At 39.7% G+C, this 14,038-nt stretch overlaps 1 protein-coding gene across 1 annotated transcript in view; it reads left to right on the top strand.

Moving 5' to 3' along the window:
- The window catches only part of adgrb2 (adhesion G protein-coupled receptor B2), a 198,544-nt gene that overhangs the window by 169,403 nt on the left and 15,103 nt on the right, over positions 1–14,038 (top strand). The window contains exons 26-33 of the mRNA XM_055157617.1: positions 349–503; positions 2,766–3,072; positions 3,985–4,024; positions 4,348–4,362; positions 5,674–5,846; positions 6,439–7,158; positions 10,048–10,083; positions 12,204–12,317. Coding sequence (XP_055013592.1) covers positions 349–503; positions 2,766–3,072; positions 3,985–4,024; positions 4,348–4,362; positions 5,674–5,846; positions 6,439–7,158; positions 10,048–10,083; positions 12,204–12,317 — 1,560 coding nt within the window. The remainder of the gene's footprint in view (positions 1–348; positions 504–2,765; positions 3,073–3,984; positions 4,025–4,347; positions 4,363–5,673; positions 5,847–6,438; positions 7,159–10,047; positions 10,084–12,203; positions 12,318–14,038) is intronic.

Raw genomic sequence — 14,038 nt, 5'->3', positions numbered from 1 at the left:
GGAGAACTTGCAAGACACCGATTCAATCTTGCAATGGCAACCGCAGGGCTATGACCTGGTTTCAAACTTAAATTGTTTATAGTTTATAGTTGTTCTTTCCTTTTTCTGTTTGTTCATTTTTGTTATCAGATTGTGTACCTTGGGTCATTTTATTTATTAAAGCCTTCTTTCCTAGAGCTGAATTTTCACACCTATTTCAAACTTTTGCACAGTGCTATGAGATAGCAGGTTTCTTTACGGTTTTGATGTCCTTCGGTATTTTGAATTTCCTGAAAATGATGACAACAACAACAGATTCAGTTTCGCACCCACTGTTTTTCCTGACGCAAATGATGTCTTTCTTCGCAGGTGCAGGATGCTGTCCGCTGTCGGATGGGGGGATGTAAGGACGACAGTGAAAACTCTCCAGACTCCTGCAAGAACGGACAGGTGCAGATTATGGTGAATAGCATTTCATTCCATTCCATATTGCAGCTCGCCTCACAGCTGTCCACGACCATCAGGCCCAGTCATGTAAACAATGGCGGCTTTATCCAAATACCAGACATGTTTTTCTTTGTCCTATCATTAGTCCGCACGTGTGTGTGTGCATGTCTGGATTTCAGGATTACGTAAACTAACACTAAAGGTTCCAATGGAGGCTACCTGCTTCCATCAGAAAAGTTACAAACCTGTTTATTTCCTTTTAGATGTTATTACCTGGAATATTAAGCATATCTTTTTCATTTGTTAATTTTTACTGCTAAATAATACCTTGAAAATCATGCGCAGATTTGAATTTATAGTATCACCCGTTTGTCTTTGTGGTGTTATATATGTTAAACTACTGAACATTTTTAAAACTTCTCCAAGCGGAAAAGTTGCATCGTGGACATTTACACTTAATAACTGTCTGTCCTGCAGACTGGTTTATTCAATATTAATCAGGTAAAGAGATATCCATAATACATTCTGTGGTAGTCACGTGCAAATAAAACCACTTCAGTAATTACTGGCATAGTCTTGCCAGTCATAAGCAAATAATAAACAAATAAGAATGCCATTTCATAAAGATAAAATATTAAAAAAGGGCGTCTATGCATAATCTGATGTATTCTAATTGCATTCATACCTATTGCCAGCAGCTTCATTAACTTTAATCACCAACTTTTTCTGTGTTGACGAGCAGAAAGTTGGCTGGCGATAAGGTTATGCGTGTGTTCTCCAAGTGTTTAGTACTATTATAAATCACAGCAACTTAAGCAGCAGGGCCAATGTCAGTGCGGTCATAGGGCCGTGAGTACCAGGCAGGTGACTTCTCTAATACCTTTATTTCTCTCAAAGACTCTTGGCCTAACGATTATAGTCCTCCGAAGAGCCCTCAGCGGTTACCCTGATTAAACTTGGGGGGCATCATTCGGTTATCACATTAAAACCTACTTTTATGACTTGGGGAATAGACACATTGACATTCTTGACAGTTGCAGTAGCATTTGCAGATCTGTTGCACAACAAAGCTCATCCTCAGGGGAGCGTTCTTCTAGACGCGTTGGCTGATGGAGGTGCGAACAGTCGTACTTACACCTTAATTACAGCGAACATCAGTCTCTCTGGTGCTCCTGCCAGTGTCACCGCCAATCTCATTAGAATACTAAACCCCTGACATTTAGAGACATTACAATGAATGTTAGCCATAATAACTTGGCTAAAGGTGAGGAACTTTTCCAGTTCGGCAATCGTGAAAGTGGAGCTATCCCCTAAAACACTTCACACAAACTGGGCTTAGTGGTAAATTATATTAGTTTTAGTACAAGGATTTTCTGTACTTGTTTAATTTGGGATACCTGCTTAGTTCAAAGATGTCATTGTGCACTGCAAGACTGTATGCTTTCATAGAACAGGGTCATTTGCGCTGTCTCAGTGGGCCCAACATGAAGAAGCAACTATCTACTTTAAATTCTGTGAAATAATACAATAACGATAGCAGAGCATTTTAGAGTAAAAGTAGCATTTTGAAAATCAGTATTAACCGCACAGTGAGATTTGAATATTATGTCAGCCCTACTTCTTAATTTGGTTTAAAAAAAAAAAAAAAGGATTTTCATGTTATAAATTGTTTATCACCTGTCCAAGCCTATTATCTACCATATTACCATGTAAAATCCAGTATTATACTGCTTCTGTTTTTGTTTTTTGCTTGATTTCACCATCATTGTGCCAGTCTCTGTGTAAAACAAAGATAGTACCAACACCTGCTCTTTAAAGGTCCTACTGTATATTACTTAAATTTGACTATCATGAGATTTAAGCCATGATAAAAATGCTGTTAACACAGTAAAAACATACCTTGAGCTGTGTTTTGTTTCATTCTCACAGTTGAGTAAACCTGGTTTGTTAGCTTGTTTACATCTCCAAAGCTCAAAACGCTCAGTTTCACCTTGTGACATCATGTAAGGGCAGTTTTCAAGTTAACAGCTACGTTTTACCTTTAGTTCAGGAGAACTTGGGAATTTCAGATCTGAAATTATCCAAATGAATCTACTGAAGGTACAGTATATGGAGTTTAATAACACAGTGGAGCATATCCTGTATTAACAAATGACATCACAAGGTGGAACAGTGTGTTTTCAGTATGAGAGAAGAACTCAGCCTTCATATGCAGGGTTCGCGTGTTAAACATGGGTGAACTAAACAACTACAACTCCAGATTGTTTGTGATGAGGAAATATCATGATGACATAGATCAGAAAATAGTGTTATGGACCTTTTAACCTGAATCTGTGTAGAAAGCCCAGACTGTTTCCTCATCTAACACCCCCTGTGCGCTCTTCATTCTGCTCCATCAGAAGTGTTCCAATGAGAGCTTCTGTGGGCAGCAGTGCGTCCCGCTGCGCTATGGCACCACGGCGTGCCTTCCCCGTGGCCACCCACAGCCTCTGCCAGCCCTGTGTCAGACCACATGTCAGCAGCCACACTCTGCCCAGAGGCTACCTGCCACCAGCCAACCACATCTTCAGCCTCGCGCATGACCATAACTCCATCTACCTCCCGCACAACCACAACCATGTGCACAGCCAACCCAGCGGCACACCAGTATGTCACCAGTAGACTGTAGAAGTAGCCATTAGTTATAAAGTGAAATGGACTGTGTAAAAATGTGCAACAAAGTATAGCATTATAATGGTGGATGTTAGTGAGTGAAAATTATATTCCTTAGTTTTTCCAACATTTAGTTTGCTACTATTAAAATATTACAGTATACGCACTAAGTCTAAGTAGTAAAAGGCTAAACTGGCAAACTAGTTCCCCTGAGTCAAAAGTTTATATTATGCTGTAATTTTAAATGGCTGTTTATAGATTTAAGCAGTTCCCAGTGCTGTTAAATTAGTTAACAGAATACAAATTGCAAACTTTTTTGTGTCAATCTTGTAATATGTGTTTACCACCGCAGAATGTGTACAGTAATGCTATGAGGCACATTATTCACTTATTCTGTCATGGTAAACAGAGCTGAGGTAAAACATGTATGTTTAAGGTACTGTATATGGTAGTGTATTTTGTATAGAGTATTTCAATGTGTAGATTATGCATTGTATTTCTCTAGTTGTTGGAATTGACATAAAGATCAGTTATGATTCGGTCCATGTTTTAACACAACCAAATTCCTTGCTGCTAAATTTACTGAAGGCTAGAGTGTGTGAGCTTTCTTTTATTTATGTTGTTGTGCCCCTATTTGCATGAAGACAAGGCCAGACTCATCCACGAGCTAAAGCCCTACATTTGACATGATAATCCAAGAGAAAAAAATATATTATATTTCAAACAGAAAAATACCTTCTGTGCACATGCTTAGACAAGTCATGATGATCTTTGTTCTTGCCTGCATCGCCATGGAAACACCTCCCTCTTTTTACACATGACCGCCCGAGCATCTCCATTGAATTCAACACTAGACATCATGTTAATATGCTGAAAAGACTTGTTCCTGTTCTCTCTTTTTTTCAGACGGATTTCGAGAAAGATGTGGATTTAGCATGTCAAACAGGTGAGTGCACTTTCCACATGTAATTTTGGTTTTAGCTTCAGCTAGCATGGTAATTCGACTTTAATGGCAGCGCATGACTACAGATGATTTGTTAAGACTCCCACCAGTGGAGCACAGATTAGTATGCCTTATTGATCCCACATATTCTGCCAAATAGCAGGCCCATAGGGATGCTGTATTTGGATGAGTTTGTGGTTAATTGTGCATGGTAATAGTCCTACCAAATGTGTTTCAGTAGCTGTTTATGTGTTTCTTGAGTGGGTGTATGAAGGATTTGTTTTTGAAAGATACTAACACAGTCACTTTCCCCTCCACCCTTCCAGAGAGAGGACACCCATGTAAGTTTTTCACTCAACTAACTTAACTCTTAACTCTTGCTTGTTGTCCGCATATATGCCAATGGAGAGCTTATTTCGCAAAGTTAGTAACACAAATGGTATATTGAAACTACAACAGAAGAAAAATAAGAAATCAATATTCATAAAACATAACAAAAAGCATTTACTAAGCATTTCATCTTTATATATGGTCATAAAACACATATATCATTGGCCTCATAGCATAACTGCCTGAATCATTTTTTGACCAAATTGAGTTTCTGTCTCATTCTCCAGACCCTGCTGTATCTGTGGGTGCCATTAGCTCTGTCTTCGGCCAATCAGAACGATATTTAACTGCCTCAGACATCTTACTGACAGCCATTTATTTTGGTATTTTCCCGAAAACTTCAAAAAATGATATATAGGCAATTATGCTATGGGGCTAATGCAATGAAACTGTTATTAATAGTTTACCATGTGCTAGCATTTAGCTGATTTGCTTGATATTGATATCATTTTCAAACTCAAAATGTCTTTGTGAAACTGGCTCTATCACAGTCTGTGCTGTAGCCTCTACTGATTTGACTCTCTGTCTAAAATGTAAATAAGAACAGATGAATTTAGTTAAAAATACAAACAAACAAACTTTCATTTGTTGAGAAATTCTACCAGATTTAACAAAAACAGATTAAACATTTGCGCATTTTCAAAAAACTTCCGTTGACAGGTGCATCATAGCTCTTCTGTTTACATTTTAGACCTTATTTGTTTGCCAAGTTCCTATGCTATTCTCTTCTAAGCCTAAAGCATTGTCTTTTCTTATTGCAAATGCTTAAATCTTACCTCAAATGTGAGAATGTTCTTTTCACTTTAAAATTTTCCCTCTCAGCAAAAGGTTGTATAGCCAGCGTTTGTATTCACTTTTTATTAATGCAGATACGTTTTGTGGTTTTATTATTAATATTTATTTGCCTATTGCTCTGAGACTCTCTAGCCAAATAAAATCCTTCGTCAGCAACAGTACAGACAATGCTCCACGGACTTTCAATATCTTTTGTGGCAGTGTTATATTGATATACAGAGGACTGTGCATATAGCTGGGTTTTCAGACACTGTTTGCCAACATTAATTTTGATTCCTTTTCTTCAAAAATCCATTTATTCAAATCCATTTTCGGAACACTGCTCAACCTTCTATCACCTCATTTCTTTTTCCCTACCCATTCGCTCACTCACCCTCCTACCCCCTCTCCGACCCTCTTCCATCCCTTCCCACCCCCTCCCACCCTCTCTGTACCACCATTTTTTTCCCTTTTTATTTTCTTTCTAGTCATTTTCAAAGAGGTGAACACTTGTAACCCCGCCACCATCACAGGGACCCTCTCGCGCATCTCCCTGGACGACGAGGACGATCCCAAGCTGGCAGCCCATCAGGAGGGCGGAGTAGGGGTCAACTTCAGCGCACTACCTGGCAACATACCTCCTCCCAACCTCATAGTGCAGGTAATACTGTAGTTGTTTCAAAAACTGTTTTACTAAAAAAAAACATATTGACAAGGTTAATACAGTCTTTTCTCTTAAATTGTGCTCACTTTATTTCTCACGTTTATAGCATTTGTACATTTCTGGAGGCAACCCCAGAGTTGATCTGATACACTCCCATAACATGAAGAACAATTGCACCACAGCATCTGTCAAACATCTGCTATAGTGTTTTGGCTGGTGGAGTCTGTTAATTTTTCCGTGGTTTCTGTCTTTTGGATATTGTTCATCTGCTTTGTCCTTCCTCAAAGCATGAATATTCTGTCTTCATTATCCCTATTTAAGTACACAGTCCAGGGCTAATGTAACATGCACTGTTATATTTTAAGAACAGTTCATATGTTGAATGTACCAGACACCATGACTCATCTGTTTGACTCATCTTAACTGCATTGCACTCATTATATTATGTGCTTCTGTTTCGATTGACCTTAATACATTGTTGTGTACCTTTACTTAGTCCCAATACAGGACTGTGTACATTAGATCATTTCTAGCACAAGGTTGTTCTTTTGATCAGTGTTACACAGAGTGGTATATGTGTGTGCTGCAGGTGCCGCCTTTAGGAGGTCTGAACGAGCTGAGTGACACCCCCTTAAAGAAGGAGGTCAATGTGGACCAGCAGAGGCAGGGCCAGCAGCACACTGGAGCTCCTATTTACCTGTGCACCGAGAGTGGCCTGGGCTGGGCTCGCCCGCCCAACTCCTCCAACACATCCCAGGATGGGAGTGCAGGAAGCGGGGGGAGTGCGGGCAGTGCTGCGGGCAGTGGGAGCACAGGTGGTGGAGAGGGGGACTATATGGTGTTACCGCGCAGGACAGTTAGTCTCAAACCTCCTGCATCCTCCTCCCAAGGAGGAGGCCTGGGACTAGGGGGTGAGGACAAGCCCCTGAATATCACAGTGGAGGAGCCGCCTTTCCCCCCACCCCCTTCACCCTTGACCCTTCATCCTGCAGAGAGCGAGGCCTACCCCGCAGACTTTGTACCTTCCAGTGTGGGGGACATGAACATCACCATGAACCTCAACCGCTCCTATGGGCCCATCAAAACTATGGCCCACAACCACGGGCACATGATGGCCCAGGGTGGCCTGGTGCACCCCCACACTGGACACTTGCACCCCCACGGACACTCCCTGCAGCTCAAGCCGGGACAGAGACCATCCGTCAGACAGATCCTCACCAGCGGAAACGCAGTGGAGAGAACCAGGACCCTGCCTCGTAACCTTGGCAGCACCAATGCCAACAGCAACATCTCCGCGGGATCCCTCGAGGTGGGTAGAGGTGGGGGAGGTCAAGGAGGCCTATACTGCTGACTCTGACTCTTAAACGTCCTACATAGTGCAAAGTACATAGAGTTTCGGTTTTTTTTTATATACAGGACAATACATCCACACTAACATTATATCTCATCAGCCCAGAAAAAAACATTTATTCTTTTTTCCATCTCTTAAAAATTCTACTGAAAGTGGGTTAACATACAAACGCAATATGTGATGTATGTTAAGTTCATATACACTGGGGAAGTGCACCACATTAATTTCACCTCCCAATTGCACAGAAACATAATTAGGTCTAGATGCTGTTAAAACTTTGGCCAGTGAATTATACCAGTATTAAGATGAATGCCCGGTGGGCATAGAAAAAACAAGTGGACGGGATGCTATTATTCTCACCTGGGTGGTATTTACTGAGAGGAGTTATTTTCCTAGCGACAGACGGCCTCCTCTTAGGCCTCTGTGTGAGAGAGTGTGGAACAGCCTCTGCTGCCCATACAAGGTGCTACAGCAGATGGAGGGAGACTCTTTGGATCAGAGGAACTACCCCCGCCGGATGCCTTTGAACCCACCTTTATCACGCGTGCACACACTCACATACACACAAACACTCATACACATAGACACACAGACTCAAGGTAATATAGGCTGTGGAGAGGTGGCCCAGTTACATGACTCTTTCTGACTCTTTTTACCTAAAGCCCTTTTCTGCCCCTAGGAGGAATGATGTAGTGTTATAGGTGGAGGTAATCAGAATCACCACAACACAGGGATCAGGGCGCCATATTTAAAGGTCCTATATTACGCAAAAGTGACTCTTTTGCCGATGTTATACTGTTACCTCCTCACCAACAGACCTGGAGTTGTGTTTTGTTTCATTCACACACATTTGAATAACCCTTTATTTTTAGTCTGTCTACTTCTCCAAAGCTAAAAATGCTCTGTTCCACCTTGTGATGTCATGTAGTGGTAGTTTTCAAGTTAGCAACTTCCTTTTACCTTTTGTTCAGTAGAGATGGGCAATTCCAGGTCTTAAATTATCGAAATGATTGTACTGAAGGTGTACAGAGTTTAAAAACACAGTTCCTATATTACCACATGACATCACAAGGTGGAATAGAGTGTTTTCCATTTGAGAGAAGAACACAGCCTAAATATGCAGGGTTGTGTGTTAAATATGGCTGATGAGTACACAACATTATAACATAGAGAATAATACAATATGGGCCCTTTAATTGATACTGAAAGAAGACGTACATATTCATACCTATTTTCCAGTTATGACTGTGTCAGATTTTTGATTAAAGTAATGGTAACAACTTTCTCCAAATTGATATTATAGAAGATGCAGCTGATTGAATAAATAGCATTAAAAGCATCTTCAGATAAGCCTGGAGTGTACTCATAAATACAGAAATCTGCAGCGGGACCAGCGGGATCTAATTTACTCCTATCACTTACACTGTTTGAACATTCTTGATCTGGAAATAGATATCATCACTCCCAAGATTTAATCACTGTCTCCAAGTCAAACGCACAGCAACTCATAATGTAGAATCATACAAGTGTAGCCTTAAGCTCATGTTAATTATTGTGAACTAGAGACCACAAAATATACTACAAAGTACAAATAATAATACAAACCTAGCCAACCTATGATTTCCCATGTTTTCATAACATAAAGCTGTTTTCATATCAAATCTAAAATAGTTACAAATGGAGCCTGGTGCTTCTTAATGTTTATTACGGTAAGTTATAATATTAATGTTAATGTTACAATCATTTTGTAATAGTTGTGGAGAGATTCAGCATTCATATATACATTTTCAAGTCAAATTATTTCTAATCATAAATAACACATTTTTAGCTGTCATTATTCTACCGCAAGCTACTACAACCGCTATTACAACACCTGGACCTCAAAGTTGATGAAACAAAATCAGTACACTATATGTAAAAGCACTTGAAGTACAGTATATTAGAAAATGTACCTCAGAAGTAGCTAATCCTCACATGTACTTGAGTTAGATGATTGAGCCAGTACATTGTGGAGTAATTTGATGCCTGGTTGTCTTACATCTTCCACCTTTTATTTTGTGTAATCATCTGATCCATTTGTGCTGATCAAACATGCCATGAGTCTTACAAGAGGAGTTAATTGTGTTAGCCTCCATAAAAACCATTGCCAATAGAAAGAGCAGGAAGTGGAGACACAGACTCACTTTATCGTGGTGAAACCTTGGCTGCCATTGGCACAGAGCAGCAGCCCCGGCCATTCGCTGAATAAATGCAGCTTTTAACTAAGTGTGGAGAGTCACCGAACTGCGTGCCAGATTTGCATTTGGCCGACAGCAGCAGCAGCGTGACAGGAAGTCAGACACAATACAACACAATGCAGCGTCAGGGACAGATGAGCTGCTAATGTCGGCAGCAGCTACACTAGCAGCTTGTGTGGTTTAGGGGTGGATGCTGCACAGACACTTAAGAGCACAGAGCGGGAGTCCAAACAGCATTACAGGAACATGCTGGAGAGAGTTTGTTGTACTGCTAATCACAATGTTCCAACAGAAGACTTAAAACAGAAAAGTAGATGATTCATGCTGGTGTTTTAATGATTGTATTTGGAAGTATCCGAAGCGAGAAATGATTATTTCATTTTAATTCCGGGTTATTCCACTTGACTAATCTCATTACGCTGAAATAGAGTGAATAATTTGCGTTTTGGTTTTGACATTTGTAGGAATAATATCTTTATCACTGTGAGCAGCCAGTCTATTTGAGCTCTCCTTGGTTTTGGCTGGAGGGTGTGTGGGTTTACACAGTGCAGTAGTGGCTGAGGGCTGGTCATTGATGCTGTCTTCTTTCCTCCTGCCCCTCCTCTTCCAGAGGAAAAGAGTACGGTATTCCGAGCTGGATTTTGAGGTAAGATGTCGGACATTCCCCCTCCATCAGCCTGTCTCTGCTTTCATGTGCTTCTGCCAGGACTTCAATAACACATAGTGGAGCAAAAAAGCATCGCTAAACCCTCCCCCACCCCACCTGCTCTTGCATTTAAATGATTTATATTCACAAAGTTTGCTGTTTTTTCAACTATTTATTATCTCTTATTTATGACAAAAGGTATTACAGTGTATATGTTGTGATGTCCTATAGTAAAGTTGAAGAAACAGCAAAGTATAGTGCTTCTTGTGTCACTAGATTCTGTTCTGGGTTGACGTGTAATTTTGTAATAATTTATATGTGGCAGCAGTTGTTCAGTTTAGTTGTTTAGCTTCACTTATATCTGTTTAAATGGTGTGGAATGGCCCTGTGTGGTTTTGCTATGGGTATTTATTGATGTCACTGTTATAGTTCATCTTAATACAGTACTATTCACAAATGTACTGTGATGGCTTTTGCATGAAACTACCACCAAATATTACACCAATCTTTTAGCCATTGACTGTGTTCCCCCTCCTGCAATATAGTGGAGTATTTAAACACTGCTCCCTTAATACTCTTTTTGGAAAATATGCACAGTAATCAACTTTAAATCTATTTAAAACAAAACTAGACAAACTGGTGGCAGCTGTTGTCCAAATGTATTCTTGACTTTTAATGGATTCCTTGCAATCTAATAATTTTTTCACTTACTAGCATGCTAACAGCGCACCTGGTTCGCCTCAGATTAAAAAAAATATAATAATATATACCTTTAAGAGTTGTGCTTTTACAATATATCTTAACTGGGGCAAGGTAAATTTGACTTTATAACATGAAAAAATCTGGTACAACCCCTATACTTTCAAAATCATGGTCTGTATTTCTGTTATGTGGGAAACTCAAAACTCATTTTCTATCATTTGGAGATAAGAGATGCAAATCTTAAGACACAACACGTGCCCTGGCAATGCTAGTTTATTCTGAGTAATCTCAAAGTGTCTCGTCCAAGGCGTTGAACCCATGCCTTGTCCTCTGCAGGTGAGTGTGAGTGCTGGCATCATTCCCTCTGCCCCTATCACATTACAAGCCTCTTTACTAATTATCTAATGAAGAACCGCTCTAACTGCAACCGTTACTATAGCCCAAACATGGCTCGCTCACTACGTTTACATGCACCAGGGAACAAATCTCCCAGACTGCATAAAGACATTTGGAGAACTCTGTGTGTACTTGTACCCCACTGCAAGTTAGGCAGGCAACTGAACAAGGTAAGAAATTGCCAGGGAAATATTACACATGTGTAAGCAGCGATGTCAAACTACAGTCTCGCATCAGACTTGTGATGTTTCATTGTTTTAGCAGCTTCAATTATTTGTGCTGCCAACCTCAAATAAGTTGTGAGTTGTGCAGTTTTTATACTGTGTGTCTGAAAATCAAGTGTGCAACTTAAATGAGATATTACTTATCTACAGTATGTTTACTAAAGCAATTATATTTATGATAGCCATTTTTATTAGCAGTTATCACTACAAAATTGTATTGCTAATGCTGAATTACTAGATCCCCCCGAATTTTTTTAGTTTCCCGTTTGCACACATGGGGTTCTTAGTGCACTCGGAGTTCTCTGCACATGTAAACATGAATTACAACAATATATTGCTGTCTTTCTCAGTACGCATTCAGACTCTAGAAGAAAAAAAAATCCACAAAATCCAGTCTCAGACCAGAGTTAAACCCTGTCCATCTTTTAGACATGGAACAGATGAGACAGAATCCTGACTTAACAAAACTAACGCATAGCCGAGACCAGTCTGTAACAATGCCATGCCTGTCAATCATTCCAACCACAGTTTTGCACTTAGTCGACTCCGCTGCAGCACTCCTGGTTGCCAAATTCTCAAAGACCAAGCTACATGATGTATGAGCATGAGCCAGCAAATGAGTCCATGTATGCCCCCTCCCTCTAACACCCTCTTCATGGCTGGCTTCACCGCAGTACCTCAACTTGATCCCCACCCATGCCATGCCCCTGGTAGTTAGAACAAAACTACCTTATAGATTTTTATTTTGGTTTCTCTTTGGTTTATTTTTTGCTATCCCTTGCTTTGTTTCCCTTTCAGAAAGTGATGCACACTCGCAAAAGACATTCTGAGCTGTACCATGAGCTCAACCACTCGTCCAAGTTCCACACCATAGACAGGTATAGCAGGGACCCAGCCATGTCCACTTTTAAGGTAAGAATAAATGACTAAAGTGAGGATCAGAAGCACTTAACATTATTGCACCTACTGAAGTTTCCCTCTAAAGTTGGCAATAGGTTAATTAACTAATATTCTGTACCCCAGCATTTGCTTGTGTGTGTTTGTTGCAATTTTCATTTCTGTGGATGTTATATGTTTAAGCCATTCAAACATTATTGCTTTATGTACAGCATACCAAAATGTGTGTCCATGTTTGTGTGTCTTAATGGTTCTTCCAAGATTTTATCGGAAGTTTGAACAAAAGTGAGTGGATTAAAATTCTATCAGGGTTTGAAGTAAAAAATAAAACAATAGTCCTTGAGATGTATATATTATAAAATTCCCCAAAAATTATTTCCAAAAATAATTAATTACAAATTAAGATGTTTTTTCATAGTACTAAGCTGTATACTGTACATTGCAGTTACTTGGGCCAGAGAATTTGCCCCAAGTACCTGCAAATGCCAATCCCAAAGGAACAATACTATACTTAGTAACCCAGAACTTTTTCAGCTATTAAAAACAGTCATCCATAGCCTTATGTACATAGATCCTTCAATATCTTGTCCCTAATGTGAAATAAGCATATTGGGCATATTGAAAAACTAAGTAAAAGTAAAATTTTACTGCTCAAACTAATTGCCCCTGGTGGGATTTATAAAGTGTCTCGAATTTGAATCTGAAAATGTGTTGAAAAAACCTTGTGAAATAGAATAGCTAGTTACCATTACCAACTAAACTATGAGCCACAATGAAAAAACAAAATCCTGGAAAACTGTTTACATCCCACACATCTGTCAGTGTCTCTAAACGTCTGATTTCAAAGCTTGTATGTGTTTGTATGTGCGACTGAGTACCTTTTTTTTTTTATTAATGATCCATCATCCGCAGAACAGGCTTGTTGACCTTCAGCCACATGGAAAAACTCACATTTACTTTTCTCTTCATCTGTGGAGCTTAGCGAATGTGGCAGCCATGATGGTTTGTGCGGCCTTGATAGCGGTTCTTTCCATGGCATCAGCAGCGTGCAGTTTCACGTGTAATTCTGATCGCCGGGTGGAGAGGCAGACTGAGAGGCGGATCGAATATCTCTCATGTTCCCCCAATCCATTCACTTGCCAATACGCTGCCATCTCCCAAGCCTGAGCAGACTCTGATCTAAATTATTTTTATTTTCCAAAGGTTTTAATCAGACAAGAAAATATTACATAGAGCCCAGGAAATGAGCAGGGCTATTATTTGAGTCCGTTGAAAGCATATACTTAAAAAGAACTGATGTATTTTGTGAGAAATGGTTAGACACCTCATGAGTCTGTAAGTACTATTTGCGTAATCTGTTTCAAATTGAAAGGCATTTGCATTATACATGTTCTAAGCGAAAGTGAAGGTTGAAAAATACATATATTTATTTATATTTCTCATGATGATTGACTAAGTGTTGGTCAAGATTTATACAAGATGTCCTCCCATAATCTTCTCTAGTCATTCAGGAAGACTTTTAATATCAATATAACAGGAGTGTAATGATATCCAAGTTTTACGATACAATAGCATCACGGTATGAACCTTACGGTACGATATTTATTGCGATGGGAAAGTTCACGATATGGCGGGGTGGCTCACAATTAGGGATGTAACAATATCCAACTCTCTCGGTACAATATTTTCACAATATACATCTATATATACATCATACATGACAAAAATGTTAATAT

The sequence above is a fragment of the Boleophthalmus pectinirostris genome, unplaced genomic scaffold (genome assembly GCF_026225935.1).
Source record: "Boleophthalmus pectinirostris isolate CB_2022bp ecotype Guang Dong unplaced genomic scaffold, ASM2622593v1 HiC_scaffold_21, whole genome shotgun sequence".
Classification (NCBI taxonomy): Eukaryota; Metazoa; Chordata; class Actinopteri; order Gobiiformes; family Gobiidae; genus Boleophthalmus; species Boleophthalmus pectinirostris.
This window is presented reverse-complemented; position numbering and strand designations above follow the sequence as displayed.